Source organism: Gallinula chloropus (genome assembly GCF_964237585.1).
Source record: "Gallinula chloropus genome assembly, chromosome: 7".
Taxonomy (NCBI): Eukaryota; Metazoa; Chordata; class Aves; order Gruiformes; family Rallidae; genus Gallinula; species Gallinula chloropus.
In genome coordinates, this window is record NC_140092.1 from 3,505,894 (window position 1) to 3,528,169 (window position 22,276).

The window sequence follows — 22,276 nt, forward strand, 5'->3', positions numbered from 1 at the left end:
GTGACACAGAAGTAAAGCTGCACTCTTCGAGTCCCTTGTCCCTTCAGGTGAATGCTGACTGCCTAAATTAATAGATCAACACTACAATTTTCCTAAGGACAACCTGAAAGCAGGTTAGATGTTGCACTTCTTATATTTGCCAGGTTCTGACAAGTGAGAAAGCCTGATAGTATTCACCAGTGAAGCAAAAGATGCCTTCATTCTTTCCTTTATCTATCAATATCTACCAAAAAAAGCTTTTCCTAGAAGTACAATAAAAACAGAGTAAAACTTGAAGCACACAGTGTCATGTTATGTTGTATACACATGATGTTTAATTTATGAAGCACAATGTTAATTTCTAAATGTTTATTATAAAGTCAAAGGATGTTCCATGAGATACTATATAAGGAGAATCGTTTCTAGGTCCTGATAAATACATTAACTTTCAACCACCTCATATACTGAGATAGCATAGGCATTTTGGGCCTCATCAGCATTCATCTGTAGATACTGTGTGATATGAACAGGCATTTCTGATACAGGAAGCAGTCTCTTGGGATCAAATGCAGAAAACTAAAAGCCAGTGTTATTATTCAAAACAGTTGATGTATTACAGACCAAACCCCAGAGAGTAAACCAGTTTTGTTCCTTAACCAAAGAAGAACCAAAAGGTCCAGACTTTAGCCTGCTCGGTTTCTGCAAACACTTGTTACTAGTTACTCATGCAAATTAGTTGTTAAGTCCAAGGAAATTCAGAATATCATTTCATTAGGAAACAAGATTTATTGGTAGTGCACGCTTTGGTCTTTGCAGTATAATAATCTTTCACTTTTTCTTGCTGTGGGGTAGTCTGCATATACACATGTATGCAATGTTTACAACTACAGCAGCAAATTCAGCAACTGCTCAACGTGGGCAGTAAGCAATGCAGTTTAAGGTAAAGAATTTAACTAGATCATGAAATTAGGCAGAACTGTGTTGAAGAAAGATCAGGTGCCCTGATGCACACACTGCTTATGGTCCCCCAGACAGGCCTTGCCTCTCCTGCTATGTTTGATCATGATAGGGCACTGTGGAGCTCCACTACTAGTCTGAGCTTGAAGTTGTCCTTTTCCCTTGCAGATCCTTTCAGAAAATTTTGCTTTGTGTTGATTGATCCCAGTAGCAACCTTTTCCACACCCTTCCCACCACCATCCAGCTAAGTTGAAATAACCATGAAAGCTCCAAAATTAATTAATTTGACAATCTCATTCTCTTTTCCACCCTTCAATGCTTAGTCACAGGTGGGTCACAACCTGTTTAGCATCAGGAAGGCTTCTGTTTCTGCTTTCCCAGCTTTGCTGTTTAATGAAGAAGCTAGAAAAAAGTGTCTCATGCTTGGCCATAGTGCTTGCTGTAGAGATTGGAGGAGCTGCAGTGCCTATGGATCTGTTTACTTCTCTAGGTACTTGCTCACTCTCCCACACGCTGTGCCACCCTGACCCTTCAGCCCCAGGGAAGATCTCTTGGCAGTATTCTTGAAACAATTTTTTGTAACACATAAGACTTGAAAGGCATTCAGGAGAATGAGCAGGAGACATATACTGATCTGAACATCCCAGGGATAGTCACAGTTCTCAGAAGATGCCATAACAAGCCTGAAGGATTCCTGATAAATTTAGTGCAATTATTAAACACTATATGGGCATGAGAGAAATGGCACATCCAAATACCATCTGAGGCTTACACACAGGTGATATCTTGTCATAAGTATCACACAGTACAACAGAATTAGAATCCTGACTCCCCTTTCCAAAAGGATGGGCACCAGGGCAGGGATTACATGAAACAGGTGTGGTTTCACATACCAGACCCAGGTGACCAAACAGAACATCATTGTTACCAGCACCTCCTAGAATAACATGATATTTATCACAGTTGTTTTGTTTTAACACAGTCTGGTCAGATCTACCATTATCCCAACCCTTTGAGCCCCACATTGGGCATCAAAAAGGTCTGTGATGGTTCCACCCCAGGCAGCAGCTGGACACCACACTTGGGCACCACACTTGCTCACACACACACAGACACACACACACACACACACACACACAGACACACACACACACACACCTTTTATGATGGCAGCCCAAGCTAACTCAGCTCACCTGTGCTGGCTGCTTGGGGAAGGTAATTCTGGCCTGGCTGAAACTAGGACACCAACAAAAACCCTGCCTTCTTTGTTCTTAAGCCCACATTCAGAAAAGACAGTCCTGGTGGGATAGGACCCATGAGCAAGGTCATAATTGCTCATTATTTTTTTCTTCTAAGCATTTTCTCAGGTGTTTTCTAATTCAGTCAGGTGCAGCATTTCATTCAGGGCTGAACTTCCTCCATTCACTTGACAGAATGTTACTCAAAGTTCACCAAAAAATGTATTTCCATATTGCTTCCAGCTTTATATTCCACAGCCACATCAAGGAATTCTTTGTCTTTCATGCCAGATGCAACCAGTGATCCATATATGTCCACCAAAGCAGAAAATTAAATCTTGGAATTGTAGAAAATACATTTAGGAAGGATCTCAAAACTTCATCTGTCTATCTCTAAGCCACTGCTGGCAGAAATCTGGTGGAATGTGGGTAATAGTAACATATAATCTAGTCAGTATACACATTAGGTGTTCCTTGAAAGAGACTCGGTTCCAATCCTGACAGTATAGGTTAAATCAGATGTTGCACAACATCTTTAGGACAGTCAAATAGGGGGGGAACAAGAGCAAAAGGGGGGAGCAAGAATCCAAAGTGGAAACGTCAAATTCATCCTGTTTTTCTTCAGAGTTCCCAGTAGAAAAGGGAAATCCACAATCTATATTACACTTCATCTACAGCTCCCATTCAGTGTCTGAAGAGGTCCACGTTGTTCGTGTACCTTGTACCAAAGCTGTATGACTGAGTCAGGAAGATAATGACTGACAGTGGTTGCAATACTGTGACACTCCTTCTGAACCTCCTTTGCCCCAGGCCATGCAAACTCTTGACAGCAGTTTGGCAGCGACTGCCTGGAGTTGTCATATTGTTCTTCTGTGCTTTTCTTTCTGTCCATATCCTCCTATTGTCTCATGTTATGCTGTAACTGCAAGCTCTGCCCTAATCATTATTGTATTCTGTGTTTGTACAGATACTAGCATTAGGGTTTCTGAAATTTATTGCATTACACTTAATGATGACTTCATGTCTAACGTTCAGTAAATGGAAAATAAAACTGCATATAATTCTACATCATCATAAAGTAAATAAAACAAAAAAAACCCCAACAGTCAGGATCTTATTTATCTAAAAGCTTGAGGTCCAGCATAAAGCAATGCCTTCAACAGCTGTGGTTTATCCAATTTTTTTAATACAGAACTGTCTTAGAGCATTTTTAAGTCACAATGTGGCATTCTTGCCCAATCCGGTTCTAAAAGGGAGTTGGAATATTCATCTTTGCCCAGTCAAATGCTACATAACCCACCACAGAAACTGCATGAACAAACCAGGAATCCAGCAGAAATATTAATACCACTCTACATTTCTTACGTTCACTAAGAGAAGGTATGCAGATTCTAACCCCTTTAACTGTTCTGCAGAGCTATACTGTAGGAATCAATGAGTTCCAAAAGAGCATGTTTTTAGGCTTGTGATTCGAGCTCTTTGCAGTTGTTACACGACTGCCTCAGACATTATCCATTACAGCTTTGTGGCGGCAGGCTGATGAGCACTATCATATCTCTGACAATAACTGGACACTGCTTACTCTGTTTTAAATCTGACTCATTTTGACATTTAGCCATTGCTTTAAACTGGTCCCAAGCAAAACCCTCGTGTGTCATTTTTCCCTATGTCACTTTTATAGATCACAGAATCACAAGGTTGGAAAAGAGCTTTAAGATCATCAAGACCAACCATTCCCATCCTGTGCTAAACCATATCCCCAAGTACCTCATCTACCTTTCCTTTAAACACATCCAGGGAAGGTGATTCAACCCCCTCCCTGGGCAGCCTGTTCCAGGCCCCGATAACGCTTTCAATAAAATGTTTTTTCCTAACATCAAATCTGCCCCTGCCCTGGCACAGCTTTGTGCCATTTCCCCTTGTCCCATCTCCTGTCCCCTGGCTGAAGAGACCATCACCCACCTCTCTACAACCTCCCTTCAGGCAGTTGTAGGTGGTGATAAGGTCTCCCCTCAGCCTCTTCTTCTCCAGGCTGAACAGCCCCAGCTCCCTCAGCTGCTCCTCAGAGGATTTGCCCTCCAGCTCCTTCCCCAGCCTGGTTGCCCTTCTCTGAACTCGCTCCAGGACCTCAATGTCCTTCTGATGATGAGGAGCCCAGAACTGGACCCAGCACTCAAGGTGTGGCCTCACCAATGCCCAGTCCAGGGGCACAATCACCTCCCCAGACCTACTGGCCACACTGTTTCTGATACAAGCCAGGATGCCATTGGCCTTCCTGGTTGCCCGGGCACACTGCTGGCTCATATTCAGCCTGCAGTCAACCAACACCCCCAGGTCCTTCTCTGCCTGACAGCTCTCCAGCCAACCTCCCTCAACCCTGTAGCACTGCACAGGGTTGTTATGTCCCATGTGCAGCACTCTCCCCTTGGCCATGTTAAACATCATCCCGTTGGTCTCAGCCCATGGGTCCAGCCTGTTCAGATCCCTCTGAAGAGCCTCTTCATCCAGGTCATTGATAAAGATGTTGAACAAGACTGGACCCAGGACTGAGCCCTGGGGGACACCACTCCTGACCAGCCTCCAGCTGGATTCTGTTCCATTTACCACCACCCTGTGGGCCTGGCCATCAGGCCAGTTTTTAACCCAGCAGAAGGTCCTTCTGCCCAGGCCAGTGGCAGCCAGTTCCTCAATCAGAATGCTGTGAGAAACTGTGTCAAAGGCTTTACTGAAGTACAGGTAGACACATCCACAGCCTTCCCCTCATCCATTCAGTGGGTATAGACTATCTTCAGCTTCCACCACACTTTATAAAATCTCAGCCATTTATCTGAATTTAGCTACCTGAACCATATTAATTGCAGGGGTTTTTGTTAGGATCTGTGTCTTTTTTGTGTGCTGTTAGTACAAGATGGGCTTTTCAGCAGTTGGTCATTTAAAAATTACTTGTTCTGCAACTCACCAAGAACTTAAAAATCTTCATTTAAAGTTGAAGGCTTAAATTAAGAGAGGTAGAAAACAATTTAAATTACAACTTCAAATTTAAAACTTAGCTCTAGAGGATGTATGCTACATTCTCCAGTACATAAGATTTCTATTGAGCTCTGTAGTTATGCCACTAGAGCAGAATGAAGCCTTATGACTTAGGCAAAGCAATGGGGCTTCAGCACTTGCTTGAAATTGAGTAGATCCATAAGCACTACAGTGGATCAGGGATCAGCCATGGAGAAATAAGCCAAGGCATGTTGCTATGCCTCCTTTCCCTCACACAAGACAAGAGTACTGAGGCACAGCACGTCACACTGACCTCCCCAAAGGAGCGTTCAAGCTCTGTTGCCTCAGGATGTTCAGTGAAATGTTCTTTGGGAATAGATATTTGCTTTAAATGTAAAGTCACATACTATAAAAATAAACCCAAGATCTTTACAGGTTCAGTGCACTTATTTCTTAAAAGTAGCTGCAGCAAAACTGAATTCTTAAGCCCCAAATAACCAAATACAACTCCTATATCACTTCATAGGGCCAATTTCTAGCCTCTAACACTTCTGCTTCTTATCCTTTCCTCTGTATCTTCCACCAAAATATAGGCAATTATGTTATTCCTGTTTGGTCATGGTAACATCCCTCCTGAGTAAGCTCTTTTCTAAATGAAGCTTTTCTACTATTTCATTTTCACCTATTAAATATCACTGAGGCTTTAATAGAGCATGGTGAAGCAAATCCAGCATGAAAGACACTCTTTACAGTCACCAGGCTATTGCTAACACATTTGTTACTTATGGTACTTAGTGAGAATTTGCAAACAACATTTACCAATGGTGAATATTCCCCTCACCCTTCTACTGCCATTCTTGTGAACTTATTGCTGTTTCTGAGGAGCTGAACATGAGGAAAGATGTCCTCCTTTTCTCTCCTGGTATTAGCACTGGATACACACATTAAGGAGGAGATAGTTGTTATAAGAATAGGAAATAGTCCTGGTAAAGAGAATACTCCTTACTTCAGCAGCATTAACCAAAATGAAACTGTTTACCTTTTACCAGAGTGCTGAATTAACTACACAACTGGTGTATTTTCTAGCTCAAAAACTCTTTCTGAATGTCTGAAAAAGTGCTATAGTTCCAATCCATTAAAGTATCTAACGTTGATTCAAGGTAGCTATGCTGATAGACAGCTAAGTCTGGTGTATCCAACCTATAAAGCAATAAAAATCAAGAAATCTTTCCACTGAGCTTCTTTAGCTTGAGTAGAAGCTTTAGGCAAACAAAGGACTCTGGATTCTCATAGCTCTTGTGCTTTAACATAAAATAAGAAGAAAAATGAGGTAAATACAACATGGGTTCACCAGAAGTTTTCTGCACAAGAGTAACCAGAGGCTTTTGCTTGACAAGAAAGGTATTTTGTAGCTGGTGAAGTTGACTTAGATTTCATTTTTCTCAGTTTCAGTGAAGTGATACATGAGAAAGTATAAGCAAAGCTGAACAAGGTGAGGATTAACTGGCAAAAGGCAAGGTGGGTAACGTGGGAAACAATGTTATTTTGAAACGGGAATTAGGAGGTTGACAGGGGTTAACAAAAATGAAGTCTGGAAACGATCCAGCTGAATAGTTACACTAAATATTGAGTGGACTTGATAACTGGTATGGAGATGATGAGAGTGACGATAATACACAAGACAGGTAAAGCAATGGAGGAGGAGAACGTCACAAGGAAAGAAGCGGATGACCATCTCTGAGAACATGAATACTACAAATGGACTGAAATTCCATCATGCAAAATGTGAGGTCATGCATATAGGAACACCAAACATTTCTGCTGTGTATTGAAGCTCATAGGTGGAAGCTACTGAACAGAGCACTAGTGAGCTAACATCACAGGGTGACAGAATTATCCACGACACATCCATGGAAAGGGCAAATGTGGTGATTGTTGGGCTCTACCAGGTGAGTTATTTCCACTAGAGATAAGAAGTATTGTTTTCAATAATTTGGGTTATCTGTGTGCAACTAAGACATGTTCAAAGGCAGGCAGGTGAGGGGCACAGGAGGTGAAAAAACAATGGAAATAAAAAACCAGGACATGCTTTCTTACAAGACAAAGAGAGGGGACATTTTTGCCATCTATCAATGTACTGGAGTAATCAAGCAGGATAGAGAGCTGTTTAAGCCCACAACATTTAAAATAAACATAAATCTTATAAATAGGTTAAGAATCATTTCATCAGGAAAACAGATGTTTCTCACCATTGAAAAAGTGAAGTTCTGGATGATCCTTCTAGCAAAAATAGAATACATGGAACAAATACAGCTAGTTTAAAAATGGTATGTATATGGCTTTTAAAAAGATCAGTATGTGGTAACAGTGTGTTATGCTGTTTGTGATAGCTGGGGATGTATGGCATGCAGTCCAGCCTTCTGGCCAGACCATTCTTTATTATCCTAAGCATGGTGGGGAGGCTACACAGAACTCATAGAATTTAGGTCTACTCAGTGGATCAACACCTTTTCTCATTAGACAGAGAGCAGGAGTTGTATCTCTAGAGCAGATACCCTACTGGCTTGTCAGGCAGTACTTGGCTGCTCTTGTTTCTTTGTGAAGTGGTACACTGAATAAGTACATTTTTCTATGATTTACAAAGTGACAACTAATGGTTTTAAAGCTCTTCTTCCAAAATTTGTTACATGTATGAACATAAAATGACACTCCCTTTTTTCTGCTCATTTTGCTGATTTTAGGAGGCAGCTGCGACATTACATGCAATAGACTGCACAGCTTAGTTTCTACTGTGCCTACATATTCATACACAACTCATTTACTATTATTCCAGTTCTCTCTGAACCAATAAGCATGGTCATTGCTCAATAAAATTCTACCATCTCAAGAAACAAAACAACTTTCTCTTGCTGGAGTTTCTCTTTTCCCTTTTAATTCTTAATTTCCATATGGAGTCCAATATTGTGGAAAACAGTGACTCTTGTAGCTACTAGTTGGAATATGAAATACAGCTTGATTTTGCTTCAACCTTGTAAGATACATTTTCCAAGATGAGATGTTTCCCTACATTATTCAGGTATTTTGGAAAATGCCATCCTGAATAATAATTTGTAAGTAGTGTGGGAAATAGGTTATTGTTTCAAAAGTAATGGGCTCTTCTGAATTAGATGGCTGTGCTAAGCATAATACCTTAAGAATAAGAGAGAGATGATGTTAGGAACATTTGTAATGCAAAAAAAAAAAACCCACAACAGAACAAAACTGGGCAAAGGATAAATAATTACCTAATAGAAATCCATAACTACTTTGTGTGGGTTTTTTATTAGGTATTAATAATGGCATTACAGAAATGTTTTTCAGAAGGAAAAATAATGCTAAGTGACATGATGTCTTGTCTGCAGTAATTTACTATTGAACTTCGTTCAGTTTGCTCAAAAAACTGACCACAGCCTTGTTTCATGGGAAATTAAAACAAACAAACAAAAAGTGGTGGTAATTAACAGAAACTGCAAACTTGAGAGACCCCAATCAGAAGTCTTACAAAGGCAGACAGGGCTATTTTCTTACTTTAGGGTGTTTAGACAAGATTAACACCCTGCTTTCACTCTTGGCTATTTCTTGGTGAGTTATCTCAAGCTTTACAAGACTAATTGCTTATTTTCAAGATTTTACCTGGAAGAGAGGTGTGGGAAGTGGGTTAAGAGGGGGTGTTCTTTCTCTCTCACTTGGTTACATAGCAGGACCTATGGCAAACGACTGAAGGGTTATGTCAGTACAAGAAAATCACAGCTACTGAAGCCCAATACACAAAGAGTCAATAATATGGCCCATTCTCCACAGAAACAATGGAGTCTTGTAAACCAAACCTCAACAAATACCTCTTTAGCCTTTGTCAAGGAATGGGGAATGATAATTGTGGCTTGAAGGGAAGCAAACATCTATTGTAAACATCTACTTGTCCTTTCACATGCATTTAATACATTTCCTCCCTAATAGAGGTATCACCATGTGTCCTGAGCATAAAGGGAAGAGCACAGGATTTTGATTTCTTATGAACCTCAGAAAGCCAAACCAATACGACAGCCTATTAAGACACAAACACCTCCTAATAAAATATATTGAGGAACTACTGGGAAAGGAATATGCTCAAAATTAAGCATCGATCGTTCAGATAGGCAGCAACATCTGTCCTGTAAGTAATGTTAAAAAACACTTCTAGTGATAATACACAAATACCTGTTCCCTGGGAGCACAATGTTCTCTTTGCTTTGAAAGCCCAAATGACTGTGATTGAAATGCAGCCTCCCCATTCCAGTCTACAGATAAAAATGACATGGAAAGGCATAAATAGTGAAGAAACCCCCTATTTTATGCAAACTTTTCCATTGCCTTCCCAAAACTTCGCAAAATGCACTTTCTGATGCCATATTAGAGAAAAATAAAATCTCCAGGTAACAGAGCAAGCTTTACAAAGTTTCAGAAAGTAAAGGTAGAGGAGGAAGTATAGTGACTGAGAGGATAGTGCCATTTAAAAGGGGCAGCTGGGCAAAGAATCAGCTATAACCGAGAACAAAAGAAGTGAGCATCCATCTCCAAAGCGATGCCCGCTCATGGATGTGTGTATGGAGTTACCTGCCATGTGCTTAGACCCCAAGCAGCGGCACACTTGACTTCAGATCGGCTGGCAGCAAATACCCACCACATCGGTGTGAACAGAGGTGGGATTTTCCTCCTCCTCCCCTGCCCGGGGAGCTCGCCCCACCACAGTCAGCCCGCTGGAGGATCGATCCCAAACCGCTCCCCGGAGCAGAGGTGCTGCCCGCGGCCCCCGAGGTGCAACACGACGGCGACGAGCGGGACCCGCGGGCGCGGTACCTCGGACAGCTCCGCACTCACCGTCCTCGTTCTCGTCGAAGACGGGCGCCCTGTGGGAGTGGCTGCCCCCCATGTTACTCCGCGGCCGGCTCCGCATCCCCCGCCGCCAGCATCCCGCGGGGCGCGCCGGCAGGCACCCCGGCGCCGGGGCAGCTGCCTGCCCGCCCGCCCGCCTGCCGCCTGGCCAGCCCCAGCCCGGCCCGGCCGGGGGAGCCTCTGCAGAGCTAGCAGTCACCCTGCGACATGAAAGCCATCCGTCTGCCCCCGGCAGCGATCGCTGCTGGCTGGCGCGCACCGAGTTGGCCCGTCTCTAATCGCGGAGGGGCAGGGGAGGGAGGGAGTTAGGGGAGGAGGAAGAAGGGAGGGAGGGAGGGGACGAGGGAGGGAGGGAGGAGGCGGAGGTCCTGCTGCTGGTCCGCTTTTGGTAAGCGGTAAAAGCTGGATCTACCTGGATCCTCGCGGATCCTCCCTCCGCTTTTCCTCCTCCCAGAGCTCCGCTGCGGAGCCCCCGCTCCTGCCCCGATACGGGGACTGGCATCCGCGCCCCGCGCTGCCCCGGCGGTGCTGTCTAGCGGAGGGGGTGACGGAGCTGCTCCTGCCGCCCAAAGATGCTCTCCGGCCCCCGGAGGAGCTGGTCGGCAGCGGCACCGGCAGCTGGGAGCTCCCGTTACCCGAATCGGGTGAATGGCTGGGAGGGGGATCCGCTGCCTTGGGTCGAGATGATTATTTGCCTGCCAGCTGGGGGTTGATCCCCGGCAGCGCGCAGGGACGCGGCCGGCTGACTCGAGCTTCGCTGGGTTTACAGAGGGGAACAAGAAGAAAAAGCCATAGACTGCCGCCCGTCCCTCTTTCCGCCCCCCCCCCCCCACACCCCCCCCAGCACTCAGCCCCGCGCTGGCTGCCCGCGGCCGCGGAGCGCGGCAGGCGCTGGGGCGGGGCGGGGCGGCCGGCCCGGCACCATACCGCCACCTGCCGGCAGGACCGAGCTGTGCCCCGGGAGGGAGGGAGGGAGGGGGAGCTTCGGGGCTGCCTGTCTGTACGGGCAGCGACCCTATATACTTGCGGCTGTATTCACGTGTATATATGTGTATGGATCAACGCCTGGGCCCTGAAAGGAGTCCTCCGTAAGAGTGTGTTAGGGAAAGCTGCAACCCGAACCCCGCAGCACAGCCTTCCCAGAGTTGCCACTGGCCCTGGTACACACGGGTAGCTGTCTCGCTCCCTTCCAGAAGGGCTACAGAGAGCCACTGTTGAGGTGAAGGAGGAAGAATGACTCGCAAAACGCTCACCAAAGGGACACAGCCAGCAAAACAAAATCACATTATTGTGTTATTACTGTACCCAGGGCAAAGTCTGTGCAGCTCATACAAGCATCACACGGTTGGAAGAGACCTTTGAAGATCATTGAGTCCCAACCATTCCCATCCTGTGCTAAACCATATCCCTAAAGTACCTCATCTACCCTTTTTTTAACCATATCCAGGGATGGGAACTCAACCCCCTCCCTGGGCAGCCTGTTCCAGGCCCTGACAACTCAAGCTCCTGTAAGGGAAACCCACAGGCAAGAGAATCAGCCAAAAGTTGGATCTTTGGCTCCTCCACTGTTAGAAGGGGAAAAGAGGTAGACAGAACCAAGAGTCTGAAGCCAGGGTGTATATATATTGTCATATATACAGACAGAACGACTCTATTGTTCTAGTGTAACATCTACCACCCTTCTTTCAGTATAGCTGTTTAGAAAAGCCCAATAACAATTTCTATGTGAAACAGGAGAACTTTCGGTCTCTTTGCTTATGATTTTTACCTGCCTTAGTTACTCACATCACCTGTCTTTGAAATCAATATAATCCTGCTATAACCTCTCAGGGGAAGGTTGATTAGAATTGAATGCAGTGGGTAAGACCCTGGGCTGTGTGGCTGAGAGCTCAGAACTTGCAGCACTTAGAGACCCAGAGAGCTGATAAGTTCAGACACGGTGACATTTTTCCATAAGTAGATGTGGACAGACTGCATCACCCACTGATATCCCTCACTTAAATTATTTGGTTTATCACTATTTAAAATCTGAAAGCATATGCAAAATAGGGAAGCTTTCAAAAGGTTGATCCATGGCTGCTCATCTAAAATACAACCTGGAAAGCACCACTTGCTCGTTGTTATTCTTTTGTTTGTTACTCACCCATTCAGAGATTTAGTGATCCAGTCAAAAAGCAGAAACAACATTATGTTACTGAAGTGATGCTTCTTCAGTAAGCAGACAGCAGCAGTATATGGAAACCATTGCCTTTCAGTTTTCTTTTGGGTTAACTGGCCAGCATGGTGCTTTATGTTACTCCAGTTCCTTTCACATTAGCAGAGGACAGCATTTATAGTTTGACACATTTCAGCTGGTAAGAATTAGCTTCTACCTGAGCTAAGGGCTTACACCATGTTAATGATCTTGTTTCAATTCATGTGGAAGTGTTTTAGAGTGACCTCCCAAATAAGGGGAAGAAGTAGTTTGCCAATAAACCCCCAGGCTGATCATTTTGCACATAAGAAACACATCCACAGATTACTGACATGGGATGAGCAGGAGCAGTTTGGGATTGCTTTGCAAGCAGAAAATACAAATTCATTAAAATTACTCAAAACTGTCTCCAAGAGTTAATCTATTTCTTTTTTACATCTGACTCCCTCTATATAGACCAAAAATCTAACAAGTCTTCTGAGATGTCTTTCATGACTTCATGTGACAAGGCCAGCCATGAACCAAAAGCTCTAAGACTATACAGAGCAATGAGTTATCTCTACTCGTTAATTAGTCCGACTAGACTGATATGTCTTTTTAACTCCTGTATGGATTACCACAGCTTTTCAATTCATTTGTCTTTGGTCTATGAAGCCCCCTGGCTTATGTTTAAACATAAGCATAGATAGGAGGTCAAGACAAACTGCATGCTGTGTTAATGTGAGATATGAAAAGTTAATATCTATTAATGAAGCATCGAAGAGCCATTCATTCATGATTTATTAGTTTATAACATTATATTCCTCTGTTGCTCTTGCACTTGAATAGTGACAGACATTATCCTTCAAAGCCATTTTCTATATAAACACTCCCAAAACCCCGATCATTTGACAAGAATTTTTGTTTGCTGTCCTGAAGGCAATACAATGCACTCATTGCTGTGTCGCCTTTGCTTCGAACAAAGGTTTGTTTGTACCACATTCACGAGCTTCCTGGGAGCATTAGCATTTCTGTAGCTAAATCAAATGCTGATTTCATAATGATGACCAATGGAACAAGTGGCATCAAGGCTCTTGATGCATGCCCAAGCCCCAGCAAAGACTCAAGGAAATCAATGGCAGCACCTTCGATATGAGTAACATTAAGCCTTGAACATGCAGGCTGCTTATTCACATGGTCCTGGACCCCACCTTTGTCTTTTGCAACACTGAATACATGCTAAATTCTGTCAGTATCTTGTTTTAATTGCACCCAGAACAACCTGAATTCCGCTGCATCCACTCCAAATTTAGCAACAACTCTTCAGGAACAATTACTCATGTGTTTGTCCAATTGCTTTTGTAAATCAGAAATGCCTCTGAAATTCTATATCATAGCATCATGCACATCAACAAAGCTCTCTGGAAGCTGATAATTCTCAGAACAATTAAATGTTTTACTCTTCTGTGATAGAGATTTATAAGCTACAAGCAGTGAGAGTTTGTAAGCCTTGCCAGACCAGAGCCAAGCTTGTCTGTTCTCCTAAAAGATGATCAAATTTTGCTTGAAATGAACCAAGTTCTAACCTTAAAAACACTTTATTTTCTAGCAAGTTAAAACAACATAGCCTATGCAGAAAACACAGTAGAGAAAAAGGACAGTCTAATAGAGCTTTCCACCCCCTGTAAACAGAAGCTGCAATCAGCATGAACATCATTTTAAGACATTGTTTTACATTTTCCTTTAAGGCCTGTGTTGTCTGGCTCAGATTAATAGTGATTTTTTTCAGATCTGCATGCAGAGTTAGCAATAAAGAAAATCAAACATGATTACATTCCTTTGCATTATAAAAATTCCCTTAGGGAATCCAGTAGTTTAAAGCCAGTAATTCTGTGATTACAGCTTTTGTATTAAAATGCTGCTGATGAGACTTACAGGGTGACCTTACAGTTCTTGATTTCAATGCATACCCTGTTGATATGCTAATATTTGTAAATTGCAGAGTGTTTACACTGACTTTTTTGTGTTTGAATACTCTCCAGGAGTTAACAAACAAGACATTAAAATGATATCTCTTATCTTTATGATTATGACTTCTCTAAAATAGAAGAAGATGGGTTAAAAATAGTCCCCTCCTTGGAAACTGATAGGGTTCCTACACAGAAGTGGTTATTTCCATTTGCTTCTTTCTGGAGAAGTCATGTTCGCTTCTGTTGGGTTTTCCTGCCATTGCAGAGACATGGGTAGGGCACACTGTGTTCATCAAGAGGCAATGGCATTTTTAAAGTGAGTATCAGCAAGAGAGGAACACAATTCTTGCTGCTTTTCCAACCCACTGGTGGTGTGGCTAGATGTGTTCTCTGGAGAAAGTTCAAGCAGGGTAAGGAGTTAGAAACCTTCAGCTGGAGTCAAGTTCTCAGTCCAGGCATGAGAACAGGCTCTGTGTTTTAAACCAGCTCCTTTCCAATTAGGCAGTTGGACTAGAGATGATCGTACCTGAAATATTGTCTCTTCTCCTTTCCTCTCCATGCTATGCCATGCCATGCTTTCACTTTGCACTGGACCACAGTAAGCTCACCATGGCTATTTACTATGTCTCAGCTGAGGGACTGGTAAAGTTGCTCAAGTTTTCTTTCCAAATCACCTCTTCTCCCCCTCATCCCCTTGATATCACTAAAATGTGCTGAAAGGCAAAAGATGCTAAAATCAGAACAAACAGTGCTCTCTAGTTCACTGCTGGAACATGCTCTTTGCCCTTTCTTGTTTGTATTTTGGGGAAATAATGTGTTGGGACCACATGCTAAAGCAGGCAGACAAGAACCTGAAACACACAGTGACAGTTTTCTAGTCACTCTTCAGGCGTAAGTACTCGCTGTTCCAAATGAAGGTCAGAGCCTGTGCAAATTGACTGACTTCTATTTCATCCCTGCATGAATCTGAAGAAAACTGTTTCTCCTAAGGTTCTGTCAAGACAGTGTTAATAAGCTGGAGTTTTATTGAGTCTAATTGGCATCACCTGCCACACTCATCCAACTGACCAAGATCAAGAACTGGTCCAAACACAGATCAAAGTTCTCTTTACTTTGCCCTCATTATGACCTCACTGGAAGGCAGTACTTTAGTTTGCCTTCCCAACATGCTCTCCCAACTGCTCCTTCCCCAGCAGCCCAATCTCTGATCCCCAAAACACAAATTTAAACCATAATGCAGTTTTGAACAGATTTTCAGCTCATCTCAGTATGGGTCATCCAGGCATGGGTTTATGTCAGGACACAAGGGCTTCCAGCCTCTCCATCAGAAAAGTTAATGGCATATGGAATGGACTCATAGGCAAGCTGTGCAGAATCAAATCTCTCTCAGATGGGGAGTGAGTCTTTTCCTATCCTCCTTTTTGCAGGGAGGCCCACAGCATTCAATAAAGTTTTTTAAAGGTTGCCAGCAAGTTGCTTCATTTGTGTTGCATCAGTGAGAATGCAAAACAGCTATGGCATTTACTTGAAGACCTGCTCAGCCTTGTTTCAGCAAAGAAAGTGATCAATCCCAGCTGAGCTTGGGAGATCATAGAAGGTATTTACTGCAACATTTTTAAAAGGTGTTGGACATAAGGGCAAGAAGAGCAAGATTGTCTGTGTAAGTAATATATGAGAGAGAAACTAGAACTATTTATTTGAACAGAACCATAAATGGATAAAGAGGGCAGAGTCTGTTCTGGGCTAAATTGAATATATTTGGGTCCAAATTACAGTAGCTTTGAGATAAGATTTGGTCTTACATACCACATATACTTTAGTTGTAAAATACTGTGATATCAGCCAAGTAATCAAGACATTAGATTGACAATGTGCACCATTCCAGACAGCATTGGCTATAGAAACAGTCCCCAACTCACCGGAGCACCTCAGAAAATGTGACTGTCTCTAGAAAGGAAGTCAGCTTCCAGTACATATTCCAGGAGCAAAGAGAAACTAACACTACTGGAATCTGAGGTCAGGAATGATTACAATTCCAGAACTGCTGGGTGCCGGTTGGCCACATTACTACTGAGTCCTGTTTGTGCAATTGGCTTCAGTCACAGTCTGATCAGGTCTATTATGCCCATCTTGTGATTTGACACCGTTACACTAAATCCCAGATTGATAAGCCCTAAGCAATTTTCACTGCAGTATGTAGCAGGAATCACTTCAAAATAGAGAGCATTTTGTTCCTTTAGAGCTTTTCCCTGTTTCTGTGAAACCCAACGTGGCATGCATTATGTATTTCCCTCAGCACAGGAATAATGTGGAGAGCCTGTGGAAGTTTGTGCAAGCTCCTTCTATAGTGTGGCTGAAGTTTTGAAGTGTCTAAGGAAGCAAAACCCAATGGCTGCAGTTGGAATGAGAAACCTGGTGTCAGCCCCTCTGCAAGATTACATGTCTGTCAAGTCAAGGGCAATGGTAGTACTTCAGTGTGAAACTGCTGTGGTGGAGGCAGGGTCAAGCCATTAGCTATGTGAGGCAAAAAAGGGAAAAAATTACCTTCTCTGCATTGATAAGAAGAAACATGGACAAAATGTCTCTTGTCTGTACAGGTTTTGGTCACAGCCTTCTTTAGCTTTACATTTGGGACGTTGAACAATAATGTCCCTAAAGTAATGGAAGTCATCAAAACACATGCATGATGAAAGAATCCAGAGATTATGGGACTTTGTTGGGGTCAATTTACCACAATACCATGCACCTGAGCATGTTGATGATCACCTTGGGCATGAAACTGAGACTAGAGGTTCCCATGTTCCACTCCAGCTACTTGTCATCTGTGACCACTTCCTCATCTTTCCATCAGGTGTTTTCACATACAAAGTATTTTTTCCAGAGTAGACTTCTTGCAACTTAGGAAGGGGCAAATAAAAAAGCATTTAAGTATCTTCCCTTTCTATAGAGAGACAAAGCGGTTCCAGCACCAGGGCTGTTAGGAGTAAGTACTGCTGAAGAAGAACAGGGCCAAGGAAAAGCAGGCAAGAGATGTACAGCCCAAGAATTCAGAATGTCTCCTGAGCAGCTACATTGGGTTTTTCTCCAGCACAACTATTACCAAGTCCAGCTAGTAAGCTGACATACCTCCTGCCTCTCCCCACAGTAGATATTCCAAAGGAGGACAAACTAAATCTGTACATCCTTAAGCAGCCTGCTCTGGGTGCTCTGCTGCTTGGAGGTGCAGCCAAAACCCTGCAGTAACAGCCCAGCCATTCCCTTTCACAACCTGCTGTGGCCTTGTGTGGTTTATGTTCCTCTCAATCTTAGCTGTTTAATAAGCTTTACTACTTAATGATGTTTTTTTCTTCCCCTCTTCATGTACTATAGCTGTATCTGGAGCCCTGTGGATTCTCTGTTAATAGCTTGTCCTATTGTGTTTTGTCACGTCCTTTCTTGTGACTGGTAATTTATCAGTAGTATTGATTGATGTAAAATTATAGACTTCCCAATCTTTCCTAGCCTGCAGAGTGTCTTTCAAGAATTCATAAAGTAGCTCAAGTGATGAAGAGCCCTACTTAGCAGAATAGTTAAGAGGCTGCTCCTTTAGAGCTATTACATTTGGGCTATTAAGGCAAAACACTAAATAGGGGTGCCAGGGTGACTTACTGCTCTTGTTGCTTGTCTTCTCAGGAGTATAGCTACTCTTTCTCTTTCTTTTCTTGTCTTTTTTATTTCTACATAAAACACTAAACCACTCAAGACATGTGTTCTCATCTCAGAGATAAGAAAATATAAGGCTATGGTTTGGAAACTGAAATGATCTACTGAAGGTCACAAGATAAGCCCAGGAGAGTTGAGCTTTGTACAAGGAGCTGTGATGGTTTTGTACACAGGTAGCTGAGCAATGAATGAAAAATCAATTGTTCACAGGAGTGGCACCTGAAGGAATTGTTATCAAAATTAATTGGATCTGTAAAATAAGGAAAAGCATTATTTGTTGACTATCCCATTCAAGCTGATTGCTGAAGCCTGTCAGAGCGAAGCCCTGATGGATGTGTGCGTGAATTGTGCAAGTGTGCAGCATAAGGGGCAAAACTCACGTTCAAGTTTACAGAACCAATAGACCGTTGGAAGGTTGTCATGTGTCTGCTGAGCAAATTGGATGAGAACCCAAACTTTTGTAAGTGGTGCTGAAATTTAGCAATTTTATCATTTTTTTCCACTACAATAATCACTTTAAGAGTAGAAAATAGACACTCTGATAATTTTCAGAAAAGACACAAGATTTAAGACTGCAGCCCAAGGAAAGTCATCTAACAGCTGTATATTTTCCTCTGGTTTATTTGCTTTGCTGTTCTTCAGGTCTAATCACATCTCTCTTTGCCCCCATCTCATAAAGAGATTTGCTGCACGTGCATTAAATATACACACAGTAGAGCTTAATGAGTGCAATAGGATGACAGAAGAGACAAAGCAGGAGGGATAGGTTCAAATGTGCTCTGTGAGCGAGGCCTAATGGTGCTTGAGAGCCACATGGCTTTGGGAAGTAAAGGATATGTAATTGCACTTTGTGAAAAATAGCAGGAGTTGTGTATCTGGCACCTTGTAATTTACCTTTGGTCACGCATATGGAATCACATGCAATTTGCACAACAGCCCAGTTACCTGACAGAACCTTGTTATACAGCCAAAGTCATCACCAATCTCTAGAAATTGTATTTCCGTGAATCAATTAAGTTCCTTTACCCCCACATCATGCATTAGTTCAAGGGAAAAATCAGACTGATAAATCTTTCCATGAAGGTATGTTTATCTTTCCAGCTCTGGGATTTCCCTAGAGTGAAACTACTGCAAAGATGCCCTGAGCAAATATGTCTCCTAGGACTGTGACCAGATGCTTGCTTTTTTCTTTTTATATTTTTTTTCTGTTTGTTTTTTCTTTTAGTTTGTTTGGTTTTTTTTCTTCCCAGCATTGGCTAAATCTACATTGCTAGTTTGGTTTGACACTGGTTAAATCTACTTTACTAGTGTGGTTTGACACAGGCACACACTTTTAAAGCAAATCTCACAGTTAGGTCATTTTGCTTTGCATCGAAGAGCAGTCTCAGAAGATAATCTGGATTCTTTTGGGATGAGTCAAAACTAGAAGTTGCCCTGTAGGAGTGTAATTAGTGCACCCTGCCTGGTGCTGGGCAGTCAGACTGTGGGATCAGACTACAGCTAGTCTGCAGTGAAACCCCCAAACATATACAGGATGGACATACCAGCCTCAGCACCAGCTCTTCCCCATGTGGGATCTGCTCCAACAGCTCTGAACTAATTGCTGATACTGATAGAGAAGTTGTCTGCAGGCTTCTGACTGCCTGTCCTCTAAAGAGCCTATAGCTCCTGTTTTGGGGTATTTTTTGCCCCTTTGATGAAATTTCTGGCATTATATCATGGACCTGAAGCAACATATCATTAGGCTTATTGTGGAAATTACCTTTCTTTCTTTCTTCCTACTTTAAAAAAAAAAACAATAAACAAAGGAAAAAATGCAGCTTATGGACCAACAAGTAGGTAAAGAAGAATCTCTGTTATGTACAGACACCTCAGCATTTAGTTCTGTATTACACTCCAGCTTATCTTAAGATATATTCAGACAATTCAAATGGAAATATGTGTAAAAGTAGCAAGAGAGGCATCTCTGTAAAAGTCCTTGATACAGTGCATATGTGCAGGCAACAAGCAGCTGATACCCTATACATCAGCTGTCCTTAGCAACCAGTCAGCTGTGAGAAATGAGCCTGACTCCCAGAGGTAAACCTGCAGGATAACATGCATTCACCACAGCAATTTTTTTCTTGTTACTCTACAATTGGACACCCAGTTTGGGACAGTCATGCTTGGTTAGAAAGGGGAAGCAACTCTTTCCAGGCAGACAAGTCAGTGCAGAGGTGGAAAATCAGTTATGCTCATCGCATCTGTGGTTTCCTACCATCCCTAGTATTTTCAGCCCTGTAAATGCCATTGATTTGACACTGTCATAACTCCCTATTATGGGAAGCAGTTCCCCATCACTCAGCCATGTCTTCTTTATTCAGATCTTATAAGACTGTTTTCCTCTGAGAAATGTGTGTGATGACATATTTTAGTTCAGGAAGGAAACTCCTGTCAAGGTTTAAATTCACATTTAAATTATGCTTTTGTTTAAAATAATCTTAATTTTAACAGCATTTAACATTGACTTTAAAGTTAAAAAGTAATTAAGCCTTTAAGTAAATGTAAATCTATTAAAGTGACATTTTATATATCTGATATTCTTCTGATTCTTAAGAGGAGAATCAGCCAGGAGAGAAGAGGAAAAAGGCACCAAACATAGAATGAGCTCACGCTTGATTCTTTCTGCTCTGATACAGAAATGAGATGGATGACAACTTAGTCTGGATTTTCACATTTTTCAGATCTAATGTAACCTTCACAGCTGTCCTTATCACCCTTTAAGACTATTGCATATCTTTCAGGACATTTTTATCTTTCTATACTCTTCCATAAACAAGAACGGAGGAAAGAAAGTAGTGTAGCTCTATACCTGTAAGACTTTTCTACATCTGGTGACACAATGTAACATCTGCTTTTTATACAAATTTTGTGATTTTATTTCCCCTTAGGGATAATGTTTTAAAATAGTTTTAGAAGACATTTGTAAAAATGGTGACATTCATAGACAATTATAAATCACAATAGAGCCCTAGAAATGGCACCAGCTTGTAATAGGATCCTTTTATTTTAATGGGTCCATATAAAGACCTATGTCTCCTCTGCTTCCCAACAAGCATTTATAGAGAATTACAAGCAGTCCCATTGCTCAACAAGCACCAATGTTCAGTAGTGACCGTTGCCTGCAGCATCTATTCTGTCTACATCTACATTTTCTATAAGGAAAGTCCCATTGTGCATTTAAGTTGGAAAATGAGGCTAAAGTAGTGATGTAAATGGTGAACTGGAAGTGAAAGAAACACAGCTGAGGAAAACATGTTTCCTGTTTCCATCGCTCTGAAGATGAAACCTGATTAAAATCACTGAAGGCAGCTTCTGAAAACTGTTACTGAGATTCCCAAGAGTCACAGTCCCTTCACATCTCCTGAGAAATGTGAGACATGTCCAACTGTGGGTGAAAGGAGGAATGCATTTTCCACCTGAAGGGATCATGCCCTCAGCCTGGAGAGGAGAAACACTGCAGCAGGACCATGGGAAGGAAGAGAGGTTCCTGCAGGCAGGCAAAGCACAAATATTTGAGGTTATTTTTCTGCAGGAAGAAAATGTTTCCACTTGCTTATCTGTTTGGTTTCTACTCAGTTTGCAGCCTTTGTCTTGCTGGGCTGGGAGACAGGGATGTGGGATTTGGAGCACATTTGTGTGCCTGGCTGCAGTCAGAGCTGCTTGCTTGGGGGGAAATGTGTTACTGGTGCTGCTTGCTGTGACGCTGGTGCTGTTGATTGAAAGGAGCCTGCTGTGGCTTACTGCTGAAAGGATGGGAATCTTCAATGGAGCAACCAACAGCCCTCAGAGGGGGATAGAAAAACACAGAAGGGAAAATGTTAAGGGAAAATTATGTTGGTGGTGAAGCTTGTTGTTTGTATAAACTGTTCCTGCTAGGAACCCAATAGTGACCTTTTCTCACCAGTGGAGAGCTCATTCACAAGTGTGCTCACAAATGAGGGTTTTACAGGCTTCCTGGGGGTTTCCACCTGACTCACCTCCAAAGAATGGGGTAGCAGCAATGGGGCAAGAGGGCAAACAGACCCAACTCCCAGTGATCCACTGCAGTTCATGGGCACAGCAGTAATTTGGGAGCAAATAAATGCTCCCTGCCCTCTCAGTGACTGCCCATATCACTCTTTCTGTTCCCCTTCTTTCCCTATAGCTTCTGAGCACGAACTATATAGTGCCTATGGGGTCCTCAGATACTTGCCTTACATATAATCATTTGTGTGCAATCATTTACTCCCTCACTAAAAAGACAAAGTGTTTTCCTTAGGCAGCACTGAACACACAGCTAGTGCTTGCCTGCTTTATTCAGGCCACTGGAAAA

The 22,276-nt window shown here is 42.6% G+C and overlaps 1 protein-coding gene across 2 annotated transcripts in view; it reads right to left on the reverse strand.

The window, feature by feature from the left end:
- STK32B (serine/threonine kinase 32B) overlaps nucleotides 1-10,138 on the reverse strand; it is a gene marked incomplete at both ends in the record, with an annotated part of 141,752 nt that extends 131,614 nt beyond the window's left edge. Inside the window, one exon of one of the 2 annotated variants that reach the window (XM_084266665.1) lies at nucleotides 10,063-10,138. In XM_084266665.1, the coding sequence (XP_084122791.1) occupies nucleotides 10,063-10,138 (76 nt within the window). The remainder of the gene's footprint in view (nucleotides 1-10,062) is intronic. The other variant, XM_084266666.1, reaches the window with a different exon arrangement.
- Nucleotides 10,139-22,276: the final 12,138 nt, after the last annotated feature.